Source organism: Harmonia axyridis, chromosome 3 (genome assembly GCF_914767665.1).
Source record: "Harmonia axyridis chromosome 3, icHarAxyr1.1, whole genome shotgun sequence".
NCBI lineage: Eukaryota > Metazoa > Arthropoda > Insecta > Coleoptera > Coccinellidae > Harmonia > Harmonia axyridis.
This window is the reverse complement of record NC_059503.1, coordinates 60,788,985-60,807,813: the sequence shown is the minus strand read 5'-3', so window position 1 is coordinate 60,807,813 and position 18,829 is coordinate 60,788,985. Positions and strand designations below refer to the sequence as shown.

The window sequence follows — 18,829 nt, the reverse complement described above, 5'->3', positions numbered from 1 at the left end:
AGTAGAAATTGTCGACAATAGAGTAGAGTAGAGTAGAGAATATTAGAGATTAGAGTGCGAGAAAACCCAGGTATATAAAAATTTATTCATGTTGCAGAGGTAATTAGAGTTATGAGAATATTTTTGATTAAATTTTTGGGTTAAAATTCTAGAGTACGAGAAAACCCAGGTATATAAAAATTTATTCATGTTACAGAGGTAATTAGAGTTATGAGAATATTTTTGAATAAATTTTTGGGGTTAAAATTCTAGAGTACGAGAAAACCCAGGTATATAAAAATTTATTCATGTTACAGAGGTAACTAGAGTTATGAGAATATTTTTTATTAAATTTTTAGGGTTAAAATTCTAGAGTACTAGAAAACCCAGGTATTTAAAATTAATCCATGTTACAGAGCAGAATTCAAATTTTAAGATCTGGATGGACAGTCTATGATCAGAGCTTTTTGACAAACGATTTGTTGGACGTCATAGAGCCAAGTACGACTAACCAAACTTTTTCAAAGGCCAACAAATCCAAGAGAAGTAGTTGAGTATGAGATATTATCATAAACAGAATTGAGGAGAATTATTAAAAGAAAACTTTCAATATCCGAGACCCTGTTGAAGTAAGTAGAGGTTTGAGGTTCTCCAGGAAGTGCAAGTCAAATGCGACACTCACACTTCAGGTAAGAGCTCACTTGTACTCCATTAAAATGGAGAAATACGAATCGGTCGATGATTTCTGTGAAAGATTCGACTCAATAGTATGAGAGTATGAAGCTTTCGAGGTGTGATTGAGCAAACTGCTCAAAAAGATAAGATCTGCACTTTATCAGGCTGTATTACCAGTCATATCCGAGTTACGAGATGCAGATCTGACCAGGAGACAGACCCCAAACCAAGAAGGTAATTTAGACAAGATCAGAGAGATTAGAGGTTGAGAAGAGGTCTGAAATTGAAGAGGAGACTCCAAAATTTCAACGGGTACATAAATTAAAATGCTTCCGTTGTAACAAAGAGAGACACTGGTCAACTGATTTCAATTTGTGCAACAGAGTAAGTAAGTGATTCTGTTTCGGTTGTGGGACAATCAAGTAAGAGGATTGAATTAACAATGGTGGCACGAACGAAACGTTCAATTTAGAGGATCGAGTAGAAGTAGGATGAACAAGCCACGTCTCAACACTAAGAGACGGAGTCATGTAAACCAGAGGAGAATGGGAGAGAGTAAGAGATTCAACAAAGAGGGTCGCTCCAAGGCAAGAAGGGTTGGAAGTATAAAGCATAGAGAAACTAAAACAGGTAAACTTGATCCAATCATTAACTTCTTTGCAGATTCTGTAGCAACAGACTATATCGTAAATGATTGTCTGACTTGAGAAACTTTGAGAGATGTCAAAATATGAGTATAGAGAGCGAATAAAACGAGATAGCAGTCATTGTAATCGATAGTAAGGGTGAGTTAATCTTATATTTAGATTCTAGAAATGAGAATACTAAGAAATTGCAAAACATATTTGCAGAGAAAGAGATTCCTGAGAATTTACTTCCCTTACGTAAACTCGCAGACTCTGGGTTCAATATTTCCTTAGATGTCCAAGTCCTAAGAGTTTACAATAAGATTAATAATGAATTTGTTTTAGAGAACAGGTCCTAAGAGTTTATAATGAGGTCAATAATGAAATTGTTTTAGAGGACAATTCCAAATCCTAAGTGTTTACAATAAGATTAATCATGAGATTGGTTTAGAGAGTCGAGCAACGATAAGCGAAGAAGATGAGGTGAGCTTGCAATCGCAGACACATTCCAATAACGAGTTATTAGGTTCGGAGGGAGAACCAGAATCTGCGATTGGGAGGGAGAAGTAATATAATCTCATCGTTTCAACTAAAGAGAAAGTTCACAAGTTTCAACTGACAAAACAGATGAAACACAATCTGAGCAACAAGAAAAATTGGGATTGCAGTCATATCAGTAGAGAGGTAATTTAGATCGATAACTTGGAATCAATCCAGAACTTAGAACGTGAAGTATGTATCATATCGACAATGGAGAAATTACACTTTAAAGAGACAGAATGAGAGCTGAGAAACAACCAGTTGACACACACTGACACGATGGGACTTATTAAACCACCATCTCATTCAGGTCAGTAAAAATTCATTAATGTCTACATAGAAGACTATTGGAGACTTGCTAAAGCATATTCATTAAAAAAGAAGATGAGTTGGCTGAAGCATTAGAGAAATTCTTAATATCAACAAGAAACTTGTTGGAGAAAAATGAGAAGGTATATTATATCAGGTCAGATTAAGGTACAGATTTACCGAAAGGAAATTCCCAGAAGTACTGAGTAGAGAAAATATAGAGAATGAGGGAGAGGTTTAACTTGACGATCCAAAAGAAGGTTCGTACATACATTTTTGATTCCAGACTACCTAAGAGTATGTGGGAGATTGGTATTGATGCATCTATAGATGTGTACAACAGAACACACAAGTCTATCAGATATCAAACACCGTTGACAAAGTTTGCACCAAATGCAAAATGCCACTTTGATCAAATTGAGAGATTTTGGATGTATTGGAAGTATTTGTAAGTATTATTATGTATTGCGATGTTCGCATACATTAAGATTCCAAAACCCAGCTTGAAATTTGGATAATGTGCCCTGAAAGCTGTCCTAGTGGGTTATACCGCTACAGGATACTTGACGTGGCATTCAAGCTCGAGCTACATGTGAGATTTAACAAGAAACTTGCCTACAAAGATGTTTATAGAAATAAACAACTTGATGACACTAAAGAAAAATTACAGACCCAGGAAAATATAATCGACTGGGATTGGATGAAAAACTCGAAAGAGCCAAAATAAGGGAACTGCCGATCAAAAGGCCAATACCCTGCTACACTTAAAGAAAATCGTAAAGGACGTAAGCTATGCAAGGTTTCTTAATTACTCAGAGAATAATATTTTAGAAATTGGGCTGAACGACCTCGGTCCATTGCCTTTGGATAACTAGTTATCAATAAAGATCAGCTATTAATATTATTATTTTAGGTAAATACGAGAAAACCAATAAAGAAGAAGATGTGAGGCTTTGTCTTATTTCTTCATTAAATAGAGAACCGATAAAATTCAAGGAAGCTATAAATTCTAGAGAAGGCCACTTATGGAAGAAAGCTATAAAAAGAAAAAATTGATTCCATGATACAAAATAAGGTTTGGATTTTGGTAAATAAAAGGAATTTTCAAATATCTGGAAAACGAGCAAATATTATAGACTCGAAATGGTATTCGAGAGAAAATTAGAGGCAAATGGTCTTATACGATACAAAGTAAGATTAGTCATACGAGGCTTTAAGGTCAAAAATATCTATGACATTAGACTTCCAGTAATTAGAGCTACATTTGCAATAATCAATAAGTATGATTTACATGCTTGTCAATCAGAAGTAAAAACCTGCCTTCTTAAATGGCACTATAGAGGAGATCTATATGGTGATTCTTGATGAAATAGACATTGACAATGAGATCAAACGATCTTATGTATATAAACTCCGGAAAGCCCTATATGGACTGAAGATAAGTCCAAAGAGATGTAATAAGAGATTCACTGAAGAGATCTAGAAACTTGGTTCAGAGAATGATATACATGGACCTTGTTTATATACATGGAGGAGAAATGATATAAATATAAAGAGAAACCGAGAAGAGAGGTATATAAATCAATCAATCAAATTATACCATGAATATATTAGATAGATTAAATATGAATGACTGCAATGCTCAAAATACTCCTATGGTAACCAGACAGATTGAAAATAGGATTAGGAGAAATCAATCAGAGAAGTTACAAGATGACTCAGATAAACTAGAGATGAAAAGAGTTCCTTATAGAGATGAAAAGAGTTCCTTATAGAGAAGCGATTGGTAGCTTAATGTATCCATCAAATGGTAGACACTACGTTTGCTGTTAACTATTTAACGAGAAAACAAATGAAGCCGACCGAAGCTGATTGGAAAGGTGTAAAGAGAATCTTCAGGTATTTGAAAGGTACTGTGAATTTAAGTCTTAAATTCACCACTCAAACTTAATACTTAGAGGCATTTACCGATGCAACATTCAGAGACCATACCGACTTGTCATCAACTGAAAGGTATGTTATTAGATTGTTTTAAGATGTAATAGCTTGGAGAAGCCATAATCAAACCTATGTCACATTGTCCACTTGTAGAGCCGAATACCTAACCATGAATAATGCCTATCAAGAATTAATAATTCTTGACAAGGTACTTAGATTTGTGATAGGAAAACTGATGTTTCCTACAACAGTCTGGTGTGATAAAAAATCCGCTGGAGACTGCACCAAGAAAGATGGTAGTCCCAAACTAAAAGTATTTGATGATCATTTAGAGGTAATAAATGACGACCTACTACATAGAGAGAAATCTGGACTTAGAAGACATATGGCTCAAAAACTAATGATTTAATACTAACTCATTGAATTTTTGTTTTCAGAGTATTTCTAGAGACTAGAGTATAAACTAATTGAGTTCTGTTTATAGATTAGACTTGGAGTGGAGAATGCTGGTTGTAGTTCGATGAAGGGAGGGAGTGTTAGAATATTACTTCATCCGAACAGATTACGAGAGAGACAACCAACCCTACACTTGATAGTGTTATTGCATGTCGTGCGGTGGCGCTACGAGTCTGCGCGTGGCGAGGCCATCGAGGGCCATCGAGAGAGAGAAAATAAGAATGAACCCTCGATGGTCGAGAGCGAACGTCAGGGACAAAACTTTAGAGTGACAGTCCTTTCCAACCTGCCTTCTGTCAAGTCCTTCCGTTCTGCCTTGTGAACTGTACTTGCTTTTGAGATAGAGTTAGACTTAGAGTGTCTTGAGAATAAACGATTATTATCATCATCTGTGTATTAGTGAATACTCTGTATTTTATATATCCCAAATATATAATCCAATAGTGACAGCTCTTCGAAATAATTTTTTAGAAGACCTATAGACGGGTAGTCTCAACCAGTACCATAAGGAAAAGGTTGACTCCTCAAATTTATGGGCAAGAAGACCTTTACTTCGGCTATCACTGGACATAGAGCTATCCGACGGCAATGAGCAAGATACCACCAAGACTGACTTTTACTACAATGCCGAAACCTACCTAATGACTGGTGCCATCTACATAGAAAACATCATTGAACTAATCATCTTTCCTCTTTCATTTATCAGGATGATAACGCCCCACCGTCTGGCACACGAAGGGTTCAAAACATTCTTCAAGAGAACAATATCCAGATAATGAACTGGCCAGCAACTCATCAGACATGAATCCAATCGATAAATTCAGATTTCTTCCCATTTTTCATATTTTGTCCCATTTTACATGAAGCAAAGAGTAACAAACAAAGATTTTTCATAAAATATATTGCAGTTGAAATAGAGGAAAATATTCATCTTATTTCCAGAACATATATTGATTATTTCATGATTAACTTGGGCGGTTAAGACTCTTGACGATGTGTGTATATCGAAAAGACAAGGAGACTTCAAGATGTAAGCTAGAGGTAGACGAAAAACTATTAGAGCAAGACAAAAAGGTGTCGAGATATGCGCAAACCATGGCATAGTACGAGAAGTAAGTCAAGTAAATAAAAGAGAAAAGAACTTCAGGGAGCTCAGCGGAAGTAATATAGAAAGACAAATTACGCAAAAGCTATAGTCTATAAGCATGCATTCGACCCACATGACATACACAATAGGGACGAGAGATGATAACAATAAATTCTGAAAACAGCCAATATGAGATAACTTAGAAGAATATTCAAATCTACAATGAGATATAATATTCGCAATTCGGCAATAAGCGGTGAATATGAAGTGTGCGATACAGTAAAATGGGGATGGAAGTACAAAAGGCCCTGGAACGGCACGTGGGAACAATGAAGCATAACAGAATAGCGAGAATCGCACGAGATGGAATCTCGGAAATCAGGAAATTATGGGTTGATCACCTAAAAAATGGAAAGAGTCCTGGATTTCAAGATCTTATGAGATAAATAATTGTGAGAGCCTACAACAATAAAAAGAAGAAGACTTGGGATTCGTAATTCTCATTTATTCAAACATCATATCAATAGTTCACTATTCATACCACTGCAATATACACATTGGTGTGTTATATAAATTAATGTGTATTTTGTAATTCAGGTCCAATTTTTTGGGAATTAAATTCCTCCCAGATTTTTAAAGTCATCATTGGTTTACCTGGTGTTCAATGATTAATTCATTATCTGGATGTCCATCCTTTTTCAACTGTTATTGAAGTAAAGCGAGACTAGGGTGAATTCGTGGCGTTTTAAAATAACGTAGATATTGAAAATTGTCCTGACGAGATGACCACAAGTGTTATCATTCAATTAATAACCATCTAAAGAAGTTCGATCAGGTGTACAACTTAGTTTCCGCCGTTTTGCAATAGACGGGTGTAGTGGTAGTCGAAATAAATAGATCGTAGATCCCATACAATAAGATAAGGTATTTGTGAACATAACGCCATCAAAATATTAGTCGATTTATGTGGTAGTCGAAATAAATAGATCGTAGATCCCATACAATAAGATAAGGTATTTGTGAACATAACGCCATCAAAATATTAGTCGATTTATGTCTGCATCATTAAGTTATTCTCGATTAAACATGTCAGCTTACGAGCCAAATTCTTGTCATTTGCCAGAGGTATTGATTCTCTGCTCTAATATGAAGTAATCTGCGGATGAGGCTCATCGAATACTCTAAAATACCTACAGTGAGGCCGCTGTTAGTGAAAGAACGCGACTAGAGTGACTTCAATGCTTCAAGAACGGTGATTTCGAAGTAGAAGACCAGCATGGCGGTAGATGAGAAAAGGTTTAGGAAGATGCAGAATTGGAGGCAATTCTTGATCATGACTCGTGTCAAACGCAATAAAAATTGGCAGGATCATTCGGAGTGATGCAACAAGCCATTTCGAAACACCTGAACGTCATGGGAATGATTCTGAAACAAGGAAATTGAGTGTTGTACGAGTTGAAGTCGAGAGATATTGAACGGTGTTGCCTATGACCAGTTGCTTGCAAGGCAAAGACGGAAGGGATTTCTGAATCGCATTGTGACTGGAGACGAAAAATGGGTTCATTATGATAATCTCAAGCTCAAATCATGGAGATTTCCCGGCCATGCTTTCATATCCAAACCGAATATTCTAGTTCCAAGATCATGTTCAGTATTTGGTGGTATCAGCTAAACATAGTGTATTATAAGTAGTTAAAACCGACTAAAACTCACAGGCGATCGTTATTGATTGCAATTAATGCGTTCGAGCCGAATATTGAAACACAAAAGGTCGCAATACAACGAGAGACATGATAAAGTGATTTTACAGAATGATCCCATGTTGCGAAAGTGATCAAGACATACTTGGAAACGTTGAAATTGGAAGTCCTACCCACACCGCCGTATTTTCTAGACGTTGCTCCCTCGGACTATACATGTTTCGATCAATGGCACACAACCTGGCTGACCAGCACTTCTGGTCTTATGAAGAAGTAAAAAATTGGGTTGATTCGTGGATCGCTTCAAAAATTCGGAATTCGTACGCTTCCAAAAGATGGGAGAAAATAATGGCCTGCGATGGACAATACTTAAAATTATAAATTTATAACCAGTTTTTAAAATAAAACCTTTGAATTTTGGAGAAAAAAAATAGCGGAAGCAATGTTGTACGCCTACTATTTTATGAAATCAACTGTTGATTCTTGATCCTACTCATTGAAAAATCGAACTTAACAAAACTATTCAAAAACTATATACTTTTATCATATTCACAATAACATATTGTGCTTCTTTTCATCAACTTATATGTATATGAGTATTTCTGATGATATGATGATAAGGAATATTGATGTATATCCTGAAGAGAATAAGTACTTACTTTTTGGATAGCAGAAGAAATTTGTACAGTAGTTCGAAGTTTCATCCATCGTTGGTTCGATTTCGTTCTGTAAAAAAAAATAAAAAATATATTTGAATTATGTCCAAAAGATCATACATTCCAAAATGCAGTAAAACCACAACACCATCTTCACTGTTATTTACAACATCGATAAGATGAAAGTTCAGTAGATTAAGAAGAGGTGAAGCTAGACAAATGTCAAAAACCTCGTGAGAAATCAACATTTTCAGTTGTATTTTGCATAATGTTCAGTCTATGAATATATACACTAGTTTACAGATATCCAACAGAAATTCGAAACTATAGAAAAGCTTATGACTTGTGGAACAGAGAAAAAATCCTGTGGATTCAATTGAATTTCAATGTAAGGATGACTAAAATTGTATTTGATATTTATTGGAAGTTTGAAAATCAGTTTTAATTCATTTGAGGAATGCATTGACGAACAAAAGTGTTCTTTGCCATTGTAGTCTATCGTTTAGACTTTCATATATCAAATTGATTCATTAAGATTACAATTCAAGAGGTTATTTTCAGTTCAAACTTTTTACATGACTTTTTTTGAGCGAAATGATTTTCATGCCAATTCTTATAATTCCATAACGAATGAATTGAACAACTTCCTCAATGAATAAATAGTACAAATTTCTAGAGGGGATAATTATAATAACATTGGTTTGAGGAATGTTCGAGTTAAGGAGAAAAACTAGGAAATTACTACATTCATAAATTCAACTTTCTAGAGGTTTTGATTTGAGCTATTCAAGTTATTTACAAGACAAATCAATGTATCAACAAAGTTCTGGTAACATTTTATAATTCCTCTTATCATTTTCTTGAATTGTGAAAGCTATTCTCGGAAGTTTTTGTATTCTATCATTCTCTCTGTTATGAACCACCTAAACAATATTACAAAACTATATATACCTATACCTATATATTGTTGAAATGTAGAGAGTAGGTAGGGGAAGAATGTTTCAGAGTGGTCTATCCAAAAACTTATTCTCTGTATAAAACTAACAGAAAATTATAATTTCTATGAAAAAATACTAACATATAGTCAAAAAATCGATAACTACCTTTGAAGCAACTCTATAGTCATGCAAAATACAACTCTATACGCTGTTTCAAGCAATTTAAGACTGAATTTTTTCATCATTTCGTTTGGGTTGCTACTCAAATCCTAATTGAACCATTGATGAGGAAATATTGTCAATAGTTCTCCCCTTGCTGCGTTCGAAATTTCTTAATCTCAGTGGGATACTCTATTAGACTCTAATTGGTTGGTCATAAAAGTTAATTTATATGTTAATTTTATCATTAAATCTTTTGAAAATTGCAAGCAGTATTGAGCGTGATAAATACTCTGATATTGTCTTTCATCTTATTATATTTTTAAGGATTCGCCAAAGGAATATTTTACTTTTATTCAAGATTTGAGTGAAGACGGAGATAAATAAATATTTCCTCAAAAAAAATCCCGAATTTCATCACTACTGTTAAATGGCTTGAAACTGGCGTTAAATGAGAGATAGTGGACAGAACTTCTAAAATTCATCTAATTATAGTTGAAATATCGTAGACTTCAAGATCAGATCAAGAATTAGAAGAACAGTCAACATCGAATAACCATTTTTCTGATAATGAATGTTGACCTCTTGATTTTTCGAAGGGTATGATAGTATGCCATCACAGCTCTGATGTTTTTCCAACTCTGGGTCGCCATTTTGGGGTTCCGCGAAGACCTTCTCGACATGTCATCAAAGATTCTGGAAATATTTGCTACATCTAAGAGACATATTTACTGGTCTTCTTATCGAGGCATGTAAAATGACCAATAGCCCTTTATTGAATTTAGAAGACCTATCGCTTCACTTGAAACCACATTAAATGACTATTATTGATAAATGAATTGATGATTGACTATAAAAATTCATCGGCATAAAATATCTAAAGAATTCTGTCTTTGAGTTCAGTACTCTAAATATAAAAATATCTATATTTAATTTCATCTAGAAAAATTATAATTACATGAAATCAATATGATGAGAGCACTGTCAAACTTGAGACACGATTCTAGATATTTCTGTGCACAATGTGTCTTATCTGTTACATATATTACCATTTCAACACTAAAATATAGATTATAACATTGTAGTGTATTTTTGTTATAGTCATGATCAATATGCTTTTTTGATTAAGTATTTCGGGTTTTTCTTTTCCAAGATGTTGAAAACGATAACCCAATATAATTCTGCATAATGTATTTTTGAGAAATTCTTTGTTTTTCTTGTCAACTGATAGGTTGAAGCTGACAAATCAAATTCTCTTGTTCGAAGCAGCTTGCTGTAAACATTTATATTGTGAAGAATCTCATACCATGTTATCAACGATGTGGTGAATTTAAAATTAAAAATTTTCTCTGATATGATGACGTAGAATAGCCTGTGGTGCCTGTAAGTGTGGCATCTTCAGCTATATGTCTTAGTGAGTTGCTATTTCATATCGTGTCACTTAGTGACTCGACAGTCAGTGAAGGAACATTCTATTTAAAATATACCACCTTTGCTTGGAGACAGAGAAGAAAAAATCCCTGAATCAAGTCAAAAAATGCATGGATTCCAGTGATTCCAGGTACAGCGATGTCTTCAAATCCAAAGGCAAATTGAAAAGTCTGAATTTTACAATAATCACTTTGTGCATACATTAAAGGATTGAAAAATGTTATAATTGATGGCGGTATGGAATGAAATCGTTTCTCCAATATTTTGCATTCTTCGAGAAAGTCAACATTTTGATTGGAGAGTTGAAAACAAAAATAATTCCTGAAACATATACGCAATAAAAGTCGGATACTTCATCAAAGAGAACACTGACATGCCTGATGGTGAATGCATAAATTTCAGCGTCAATAACAGTAAACAATTATGTGCTATGAGGAGGATTACACGTCATCTGAGATATTTATGAGTGTAATGCATAATGCGGCAACTTTGATGGTATCAAATTTGTCAGAATTCCTTCTGTTGTTTCTGACTGAATTACGCTTTACATTCGGTACTTCTACACATGAGATTTTCATTAACAGAGCCTGAAATTCCGCCTCTTGAATTTGGCGCCCTAGGCGACATCCCTGCTAATTTGAATTTTAGTAACGGGTGTTTTTGTTTTCGAGGTATATAACTTTAAGTTGGCATTACTGTTCAAGATGGCCACCGATTTAACAGCTGTCAAGTGATTAATTCTCAGTTTGGTTCGGCAATTCATCATGAATAGACTCACGCCTGAACAACGCTTGCAAATAGTGCAATTTCATTTCGAAAATAATGGTTCTGTGCGGAATACGTATCGCGCACTACGTCCATTTTATTTTGTTTAGCGATGAAGCGCACTTCTGGTTGAATGGCTACGTCAACAAACAGAACTGCAGCATTTGGAGTGAAGCTTATCCTCAAGTGTATGTCGAAACACCGTTACATCCAAAAAAACTGAATGTTTGGTGCGCTTTATGGGCTGGTGGAATCATTGGTCCGTACTTCTTCAAAAACGATGATGGCCAGAACGTTACAGTCAATGGTGATCGAGGAATGAAAAAGTCAGTAATCATGGCTCTATAACCATGATTACTGACTTTTTCATTCCTGAATTGAACAACCATGATGTCTAGGAGCTCTGGTTCCAACAAGACAATCGATTTATTGAAAGACACGTTTGGTGACCGCCTAATTCCACGTTTTGGACCTGTGAATTGGCCTCCAAGGTCTTGTGATTTAACACCGCTAGACTACTTTCTGTGGGGCTATGTGAAGTCATTGGTCTATGCGGATAAGCCACAAACTCTTGACCATTTGGAAGACAACATTCGCCGTGTTATTGCCGATATACGACCACAAATGTTGGAAAAAGTCATCGAAAATTGGACGTCCAGTTTGGACTACATCCAAGCCAGCCGTGGCGGTCATATGCCAAAAATCATATTTAAAATGTAATGCCACAAGATTATCTTGCGAATAAATAAAATTAATATCAATGGAATTATCCATCGTTGTTTTAGTGCAATTTAAAGTTCTATAGCTTTAAAAAAACACCCGAACATAGACAATTTCTCCGAATATGCTTCTCCACTTTCCAATGTTTCTCTCACTATCTTCGATCTATTATTTTTCTTCCTGATTTCAATGATTCAATTCGATAATAGATAAATAATAATAAATATATGTTCATTTCATCCTTATTTCGTCTGTGAATCAATAGCACTACCGTCACTCAATTTCCAAATTTTTTCTACTTAACTATGAATCATATCATTTACTTTTTTCGAATCTTAATATTATGTATGAAACCAACTGAGATATGTGAAATATTTTCATTTTCCTTGTAATTTAATGATTTAAAAATTTTGATTTGGAAAATCCATATATACTTTCGACAAAAGTTGGAATTATTTTAATATTCCTAACTTCTTATCCAATTGTTCTGTCTTTACCGCATATTATTTTTGTCCGTCCTCCTCTGGGCATTTATTACCACGAGAATGTTACGTGGTGGTATTAACTCTTAACAATTTTGCATCACTCAATAGGAGCCACAAAAGCTCTATTCTGCTTGTTGACATGTAGTTCACTGCATATTCAGCTGTCTGAGTAGGAAGTTGAAGTAGATTGTAAAATTATTGTAAATGAAAAGAAACTAAATCGCGAAGGTGTAAAAAAGGACGCCTGTGATAAATCACATAGTATATGTAGCGGAAGCGCAACCGCCCCTGTTGTGGAACGATCTGTTCGAAGATGGAAATTTAACGGCTCATAAATCGTATTGAGAAACCCTCTTGACCTCGGATTGCGTGTAGGAAACAGAGCATCTCTAATGCATAACAAACTGAAACTCATATCTTAGGGTGTCACTACTTCTTCGCTATCCGGAAGGAGCTAACTTACTCCTATTTATTGTCGACAATCTGTCACCGGAGAACTTTCGCTAGCAGTTTCGCACTGAGATGGGCCTTACTGCCTCATGACATTCGCCTCGTTTTGTTTCCAATTTTTTCAGTTGCTCTCTGGTTAAGCTTGACATCCCTTGTATGCATTTTCCACTTTTGGATAGATGTGAGCTATTGTCTGCCTTCCTGACCGGGATTGCCTTTTCTTTTCATTATTTGAGTGCCCTTTAATCCTTTCTGTCAGGTTTTCTGCATGTATAGGGTGTTTTTTTCTAGGTATATAACTTTAAGTTGCCAATACTGTTCAAGATGGAGATCGATTTAACAGTTGTCAAGTGATTTATTCTCAGTTTGGTTTGGCAATTCATCATGAATAGACTCACGCCTGAACAACGCTTGCAAATAGTGCAATTTTATTTCGAAAATAATGGTTCTGTACGGAATACGTATCGCGCACTACGTCCATTTTATTTTGTTTAGCGATGAAGCGCACTTCTGGTTGAATGGCTACGTCAACAAACAAAACTGCCGCATTTGGAGTGAAGCCAATCCTCAAGTTAGTGTCGAAACAGCGTTACATCCAGAAAAACTGACTGTTTGGTGCGCTTTTTGGGCTGGTGGAATCATTGGTCCGTACTTCTTCAAAAACTATGATGGCCGGAACGTTATCCAGAATCGATTTACCGAAAGACACGTTTGGTGACCGCCTAATTTCACCTTTTAGACCTGTGAATTGGCCTCCAAGATCGTGTGATTTAACACCGCTAGACTAATTTCTGTGGGGCTATGTAAAGTCATTGGTCTATGCGGATAAGCCACAAACCCTTGACCATTTGGAAGACAACATTCGCCGTGTTATTGCCGATATACGGCCACAAATGTTGGAAAAAGTCATCGAAAATTGGACGTCCAGATTGGACTACATCCGAGCCAGCCGTGGTGGTCATATGCCAGAAGTCATATTTAAGATGTAATGCCACAAGATTACCTTGCAGATAAATAAAATTCATGTCAATCGAATAATCCATCGTTGTTTTATTGCAATTTAAAGTTCTATAGCTCTTAAAAGAACACCCTTCACAATTAATGATTTCTTTTTTATGGTTGACTCTTATCTGTTGGTGGTTTACGTAAGATAGTGCTGCTATGACATGTCTTATGATCTTGTTAAATGCACATTGTGAGGCCTTCTTCTTAAGGTTTTCCACATTGTGCAATATGCTTCCTTCTTATGTGATGCCTTTATAATTTTAACTTTGATTTATCATATTTTCATATATTTTCATACTTGAGACGACAAGGTCCGTATAACTAAACACCATCTTAAAATATAAATATATTTACTATGTTAACCCTTGTCGATCGTGTTGTTTTTATCAACTCGCAAGGTTGTTGTGAATATACAATATGAATAGTAAATATATATCATGTCGCTCGATACAAAAAGTAGTAATAATGATCTTATTCAGTAGTAGTCTGTAATTCATTCATTTGATGCTCACATTCTTGAATTACATCATGTGAGTTTTCATCTGTGATCAGTACAGTATGGAGTAAGAAATAAATACCCTTTGATGAGTCTGGAGAGTATTAATTAACCATTCCTTCAACTGCATAACGATTGACCGAACCTACCCTAGCTGGGTACATCACAAGTTCCTTACGATGGAAGATTTTTTCATTTTTCGATATTTGTTTATTCATTTTTTTGCCCTTTGTGAATGATTCGGAATACATCCAGAAAGCTATGATATTCAGCGTTCTTAGAAGAGAATACTCATGGTCCAAAGACGATATCGAATAAAAGAGTGTTCTCTTTTATTGGCGAAGTGGGGATGGCCACACTTAGGACTGCGGCTTGATAGTTGATAATAGTCGCTCTCCAACTGTGTGATGGTTATAAGACCATATCGGTTGAAAAAAAAACACGAGAATTTCATTCCATTTTATGCGTCAATCTGTAACACAAATACTTTTCTGTGAGGAAATAAGTACTCAGACTTCTCTCACCATAACTGGTTTGAAAAAAAAATGAATTCTTCAAAAGTAAGATATAAATTAATCCTAACAATTCGAATTTAAAGATGCTAGTTTGTAGGGCAATCAATTGAAGAGATAATAAATTCATATACTATATTCTTTAAAGATAGGCCGATATCTTGAAGTTCCTCCATTTCTAAAATTTGAAAATTGTGAATGAAATAAAGCAAAATGAGAAGAATGTTTGAGTTTAGAAGTTTTCGGAATATTTTGGAGAAGAATTGTTACCGACGTTATCAGGTTCAAATAAATCATGATATTCTTCTTGAGGACAAAATGAAACATAAATAATTATGTATATGAAGCCATAATGAGTCATCATTTTCCTTGAAGAACATGCATTATCTATCATTTGTGAGATATTGGTCAAGGAAACATAAGCATAAGTATTTCTGTGCGTACACAGAACCCACAAAAACTTGATGTTCGGACAAGAATACTGGGAAATTACATTAAATGGATGTTTTTCATAATAATAACTGATATTTTATTGATGAAAAGTTATCAAAGGCAATCGACCGAGCTCCTTCAGCCCTATAAAAATCATTTTTCAATATTCACTAGAAGATCTGCTGCGACTACATCGCAATTGATGATCTTATAGTAATGTTTTTTCACTTGGCTTAAATAATAAAGCTGTGAAATATCATCATCAGTTGAAAACATCAGAGTGAAAATTGAATTTATTTTCCCGGATATTCTAGCGCCTAATCTGGTAGCCTGTAAATAAAAAAAAACCGGTTCATCTCTCATCAATTGAAAAATAATCATTTTCTCTGGTATACTAAAAGGGACCTTAAAGTCGAAATCTATCTGAATGCTAGAATCGAGCTTGATACCTTATTATTATTTCTTGCCACGATTTCCGAAAACCAAGCGTCGGAAATGGAAATAAATCTTCACTCCCCCTCTGTTCTAGTCGAACATACAACAAATGTTCTATGAGAATCGAATGCTGCAAAATCCGGTTGAATGGATCTGAATTGCTCTCTTACCGTGACTATCAAATGACCAACATAGCAAATACGAAGTACAAATAGAAATAGAACTATCGGAGTGCATGTAGTTAGATTATTCAATTATTCTTTATCCTGAATAAGCTCTATCCAAGCCTTGCGTGAAATAGATACCGCATAATTAATAGAAGAGAAAACTGCTTAAATAGAATTCATGATGTGTTATCGATCGCAAAGTAGGTTCATGTTATAACTCGGAACTTGTTGTAATATTCAGCGGTATAGTTAGATGGATTCATTGTAATCGGTAGCTGGAAGAAGTGACCAACTGATTGTAAAGCCAAATTTAGTACGTAATCAAGGGCGTAGAAATAGGGGGAAGTTACTGGGGGTAAAAGGTTAGCCTGTGTTTGCATCACTGGAGCTATGAGGACGTGACAACTAGGGCATTGGAGATCATCACAGATCTCACACTTCTTCATCTAGTGATAGAGAGGGTGGCCTATGATGCCACTCTAAGACTATCTAGGGAAGGTACCGGCAATTAAGGAATTAGGAATAAGATAGCCCGGTTCTCCTTGACTAATTATATACCATCAGCGAACCTTCCCACTGATGGGATGATAATAGTATATTCTAAAACAAGTTGCAGAATGGGCTTCCATTCCAACACGAATGCGAAATTCGAAAACGAGCGACGAAGGAGCGAGTTTTGGAACGCATGAGTGTTGGAATTGCCTTCTGCAACGAGTATTAGACGATATTTTCTCTATTTCAGTCGAGTTTTGCGAAATATTGTCGAAATTCAATGAAAAATTCAGATTATATATCCTAGTGACTTTTGTATTGTATCTTGGCTGTTGGTGTGACTGTTACGAAAATTGACAGATTACGGAATTTGAATATGAATCGTATGTTTCGAATTTAGACATAATTTACAATTACACATTAAATTCGTGAATTATGTCTGACGAAATCGATTTAACACTACCAGAATTATGAGAATTTGCGAATATGTAGCAAATCATTTCTCTATACCCCCAAATTATATTATATTGACAATTATTGACGTTTGTTGAAATTTGATAGGATTGGAAGTCAGCATAGACAACCACAAAACGAAAAATATATCTGAAAACGATGCTGTAATGAGTTCATTACAGCACTGTTTTTTAGAACTGTAATGAACTCATTACGATACAGAAATAGAGAAAGAAAATTAGCATTGAAAAAACATTCATTACGATACTAAGTAGAAAAGAGAATTGGGAGAAGGAGTACACAATCCCAGTTATTGAAAATAATACCATCAAATGGTATACAGATGGTTCCAAAACCACGACGGGGACTGGGGCTGGAGTATTCGGGGCTGGTACCAAATGCTCAATATCGCTAGGCCACTGTCTAAGTGTCTTTCAGACAGATATACTTGCTATAGAAAGATGTGTAGAAATTAACATAGGAACTATCGGAAATGTGACATAGCGATATATTCCAATAGCCAGGCTGCAACTAAAGCACTGAGCTCACATATCATCGATTCTAAGATGGTATTGTAGTGCCGAAGAAAACTTAATGTAATGGGTAAGAATAACAGGGACTTTTTAGTCTTGGTTCCCGGCCACTCGGGAATCGAAGGGAATGAGGAGGCCAACACACTTGCCAGAAAGGGAGCACAAACTCCCTTCACCGGCCCGGATCCTTTCTGTGGTGTAGACAAATATACCTACAATAAAGAGTTTCAGGAAAAGGAGGTAACCGAAAGAGAAAAACTCTGGCAGAATCTTCCTGGTTCGGATCACTCCAAAAAGTTTCTTCAAAACTTTGACTCTACAAGATCTAAGAAGTATCTGGATCTTAGTGAGAATATGCTACACATTCTCACTCGATTCCTTACAGGCATTACCGCCTTAGGAAACACCTCATGAGAATGGGTCTAACAGAAAACGACGAGTGCAGATTCTGTGGGGAGGAGGAAAAAACTCCGGATCACCTGGTGACGGATTGCCTCGCCATCGCTGGCCAACGCAAAACGTGCCTTGGACACGAAACTTATAGAAGGGAGGAATTAGCCTCCTTGACGCCATCCCAGATATTGGATTTCATCAGAACACTGGAACTGAACGGCGGGCTGTAGATCACGGTATGCAGAAAATAGCTCTGATAGACCATTAGGTCGCAGTGAAACGAAACCTCCTTAATTAAATCTAAATCTACTGGGGGGGGGGGGTAATTAACCCCCCTCACCCCAAGATTTCTGAAATATAAAATTGCAGAATTCTAGCCAAGACTAAGAACGAAAATTTTTACTTTACTTTATGAGTTTATTATCGCTTTCAAGATGAGTACTTTTATTGCACTACGAGCCCGTCTTTGTCTGAGGTTCATTATTTTCCTTAATCTTTGTCGGCCCCTTATTTGCCATCTGTGATTTTTGCATTCGTCATCGGTATATACTGACCCGTTGTTTTCGGTTTTTTGTATCATTCTTGTCACAACATTTCAATACTTTAGTTATCAAAGAAATGAACTGAGTAATTCGCATAAAAAAATGGTTTGGAATGTGTCGAACAATTTATTTTGTTTCATTCAAATTTGAATTGACTATATAGTATATCTACACGGTGTTCCTTAATTGGAGGAACAAATGAAAATGACAGATTTCTTGGATCATTTTGAGAAAAAGTCCTACAACATGTGTCACCGAACACTTTGTGTTTCAGATACAGGTGTTGGAATTCAGGTTTTATTCTGATAGAACCTTTCCTTTACAATATATTCAATTTCAATTGCCCATAGATATTTCAATTTAAAGTTTCATCATACAATATGCTAATTTTGAATGCAAATCTACAGGGTGATATTTTTTGTGGAAAGGTGCCTGCTTCTTTCTTCCAGAACTAT

At 35.5% G+C, this 18,829-nt stretch overlaps 1 protein-coding gene across 5 annotated transcripts in view; it reads right to left on the bottom strand.

Annotated features, from left to right (window-relative positions):
* The window catches only part of LOC123675051, a 167,064-nt gene that overhangs the window by 45,878 nt on the left and 102,357 nt on the right, over positions 1–18,829 (bottom strand). For 4 of the 5 annotated variants that reach the window (XM_045610286.1, XM_045610287.1, XM_045610288.1 and 1 more), the window contains exons 3-4: positions 9,646–9,759; positions 7,970–8,036 (exon numbers count right to left, since the gene is read on the bottom strand). In XM_045610286.1, the coding sequence (XP_045466242.1) occupies positions 7,970–8,036; positions 9,646–9,759 (181 nt within the window). The remainder of the gene's footprint in view (positions 1–7,969; positions 8,037–9,645; positions 9,760–18,829) is intronic. The other variant, XM_045610290.1, reaches the window with a different exon arrangement.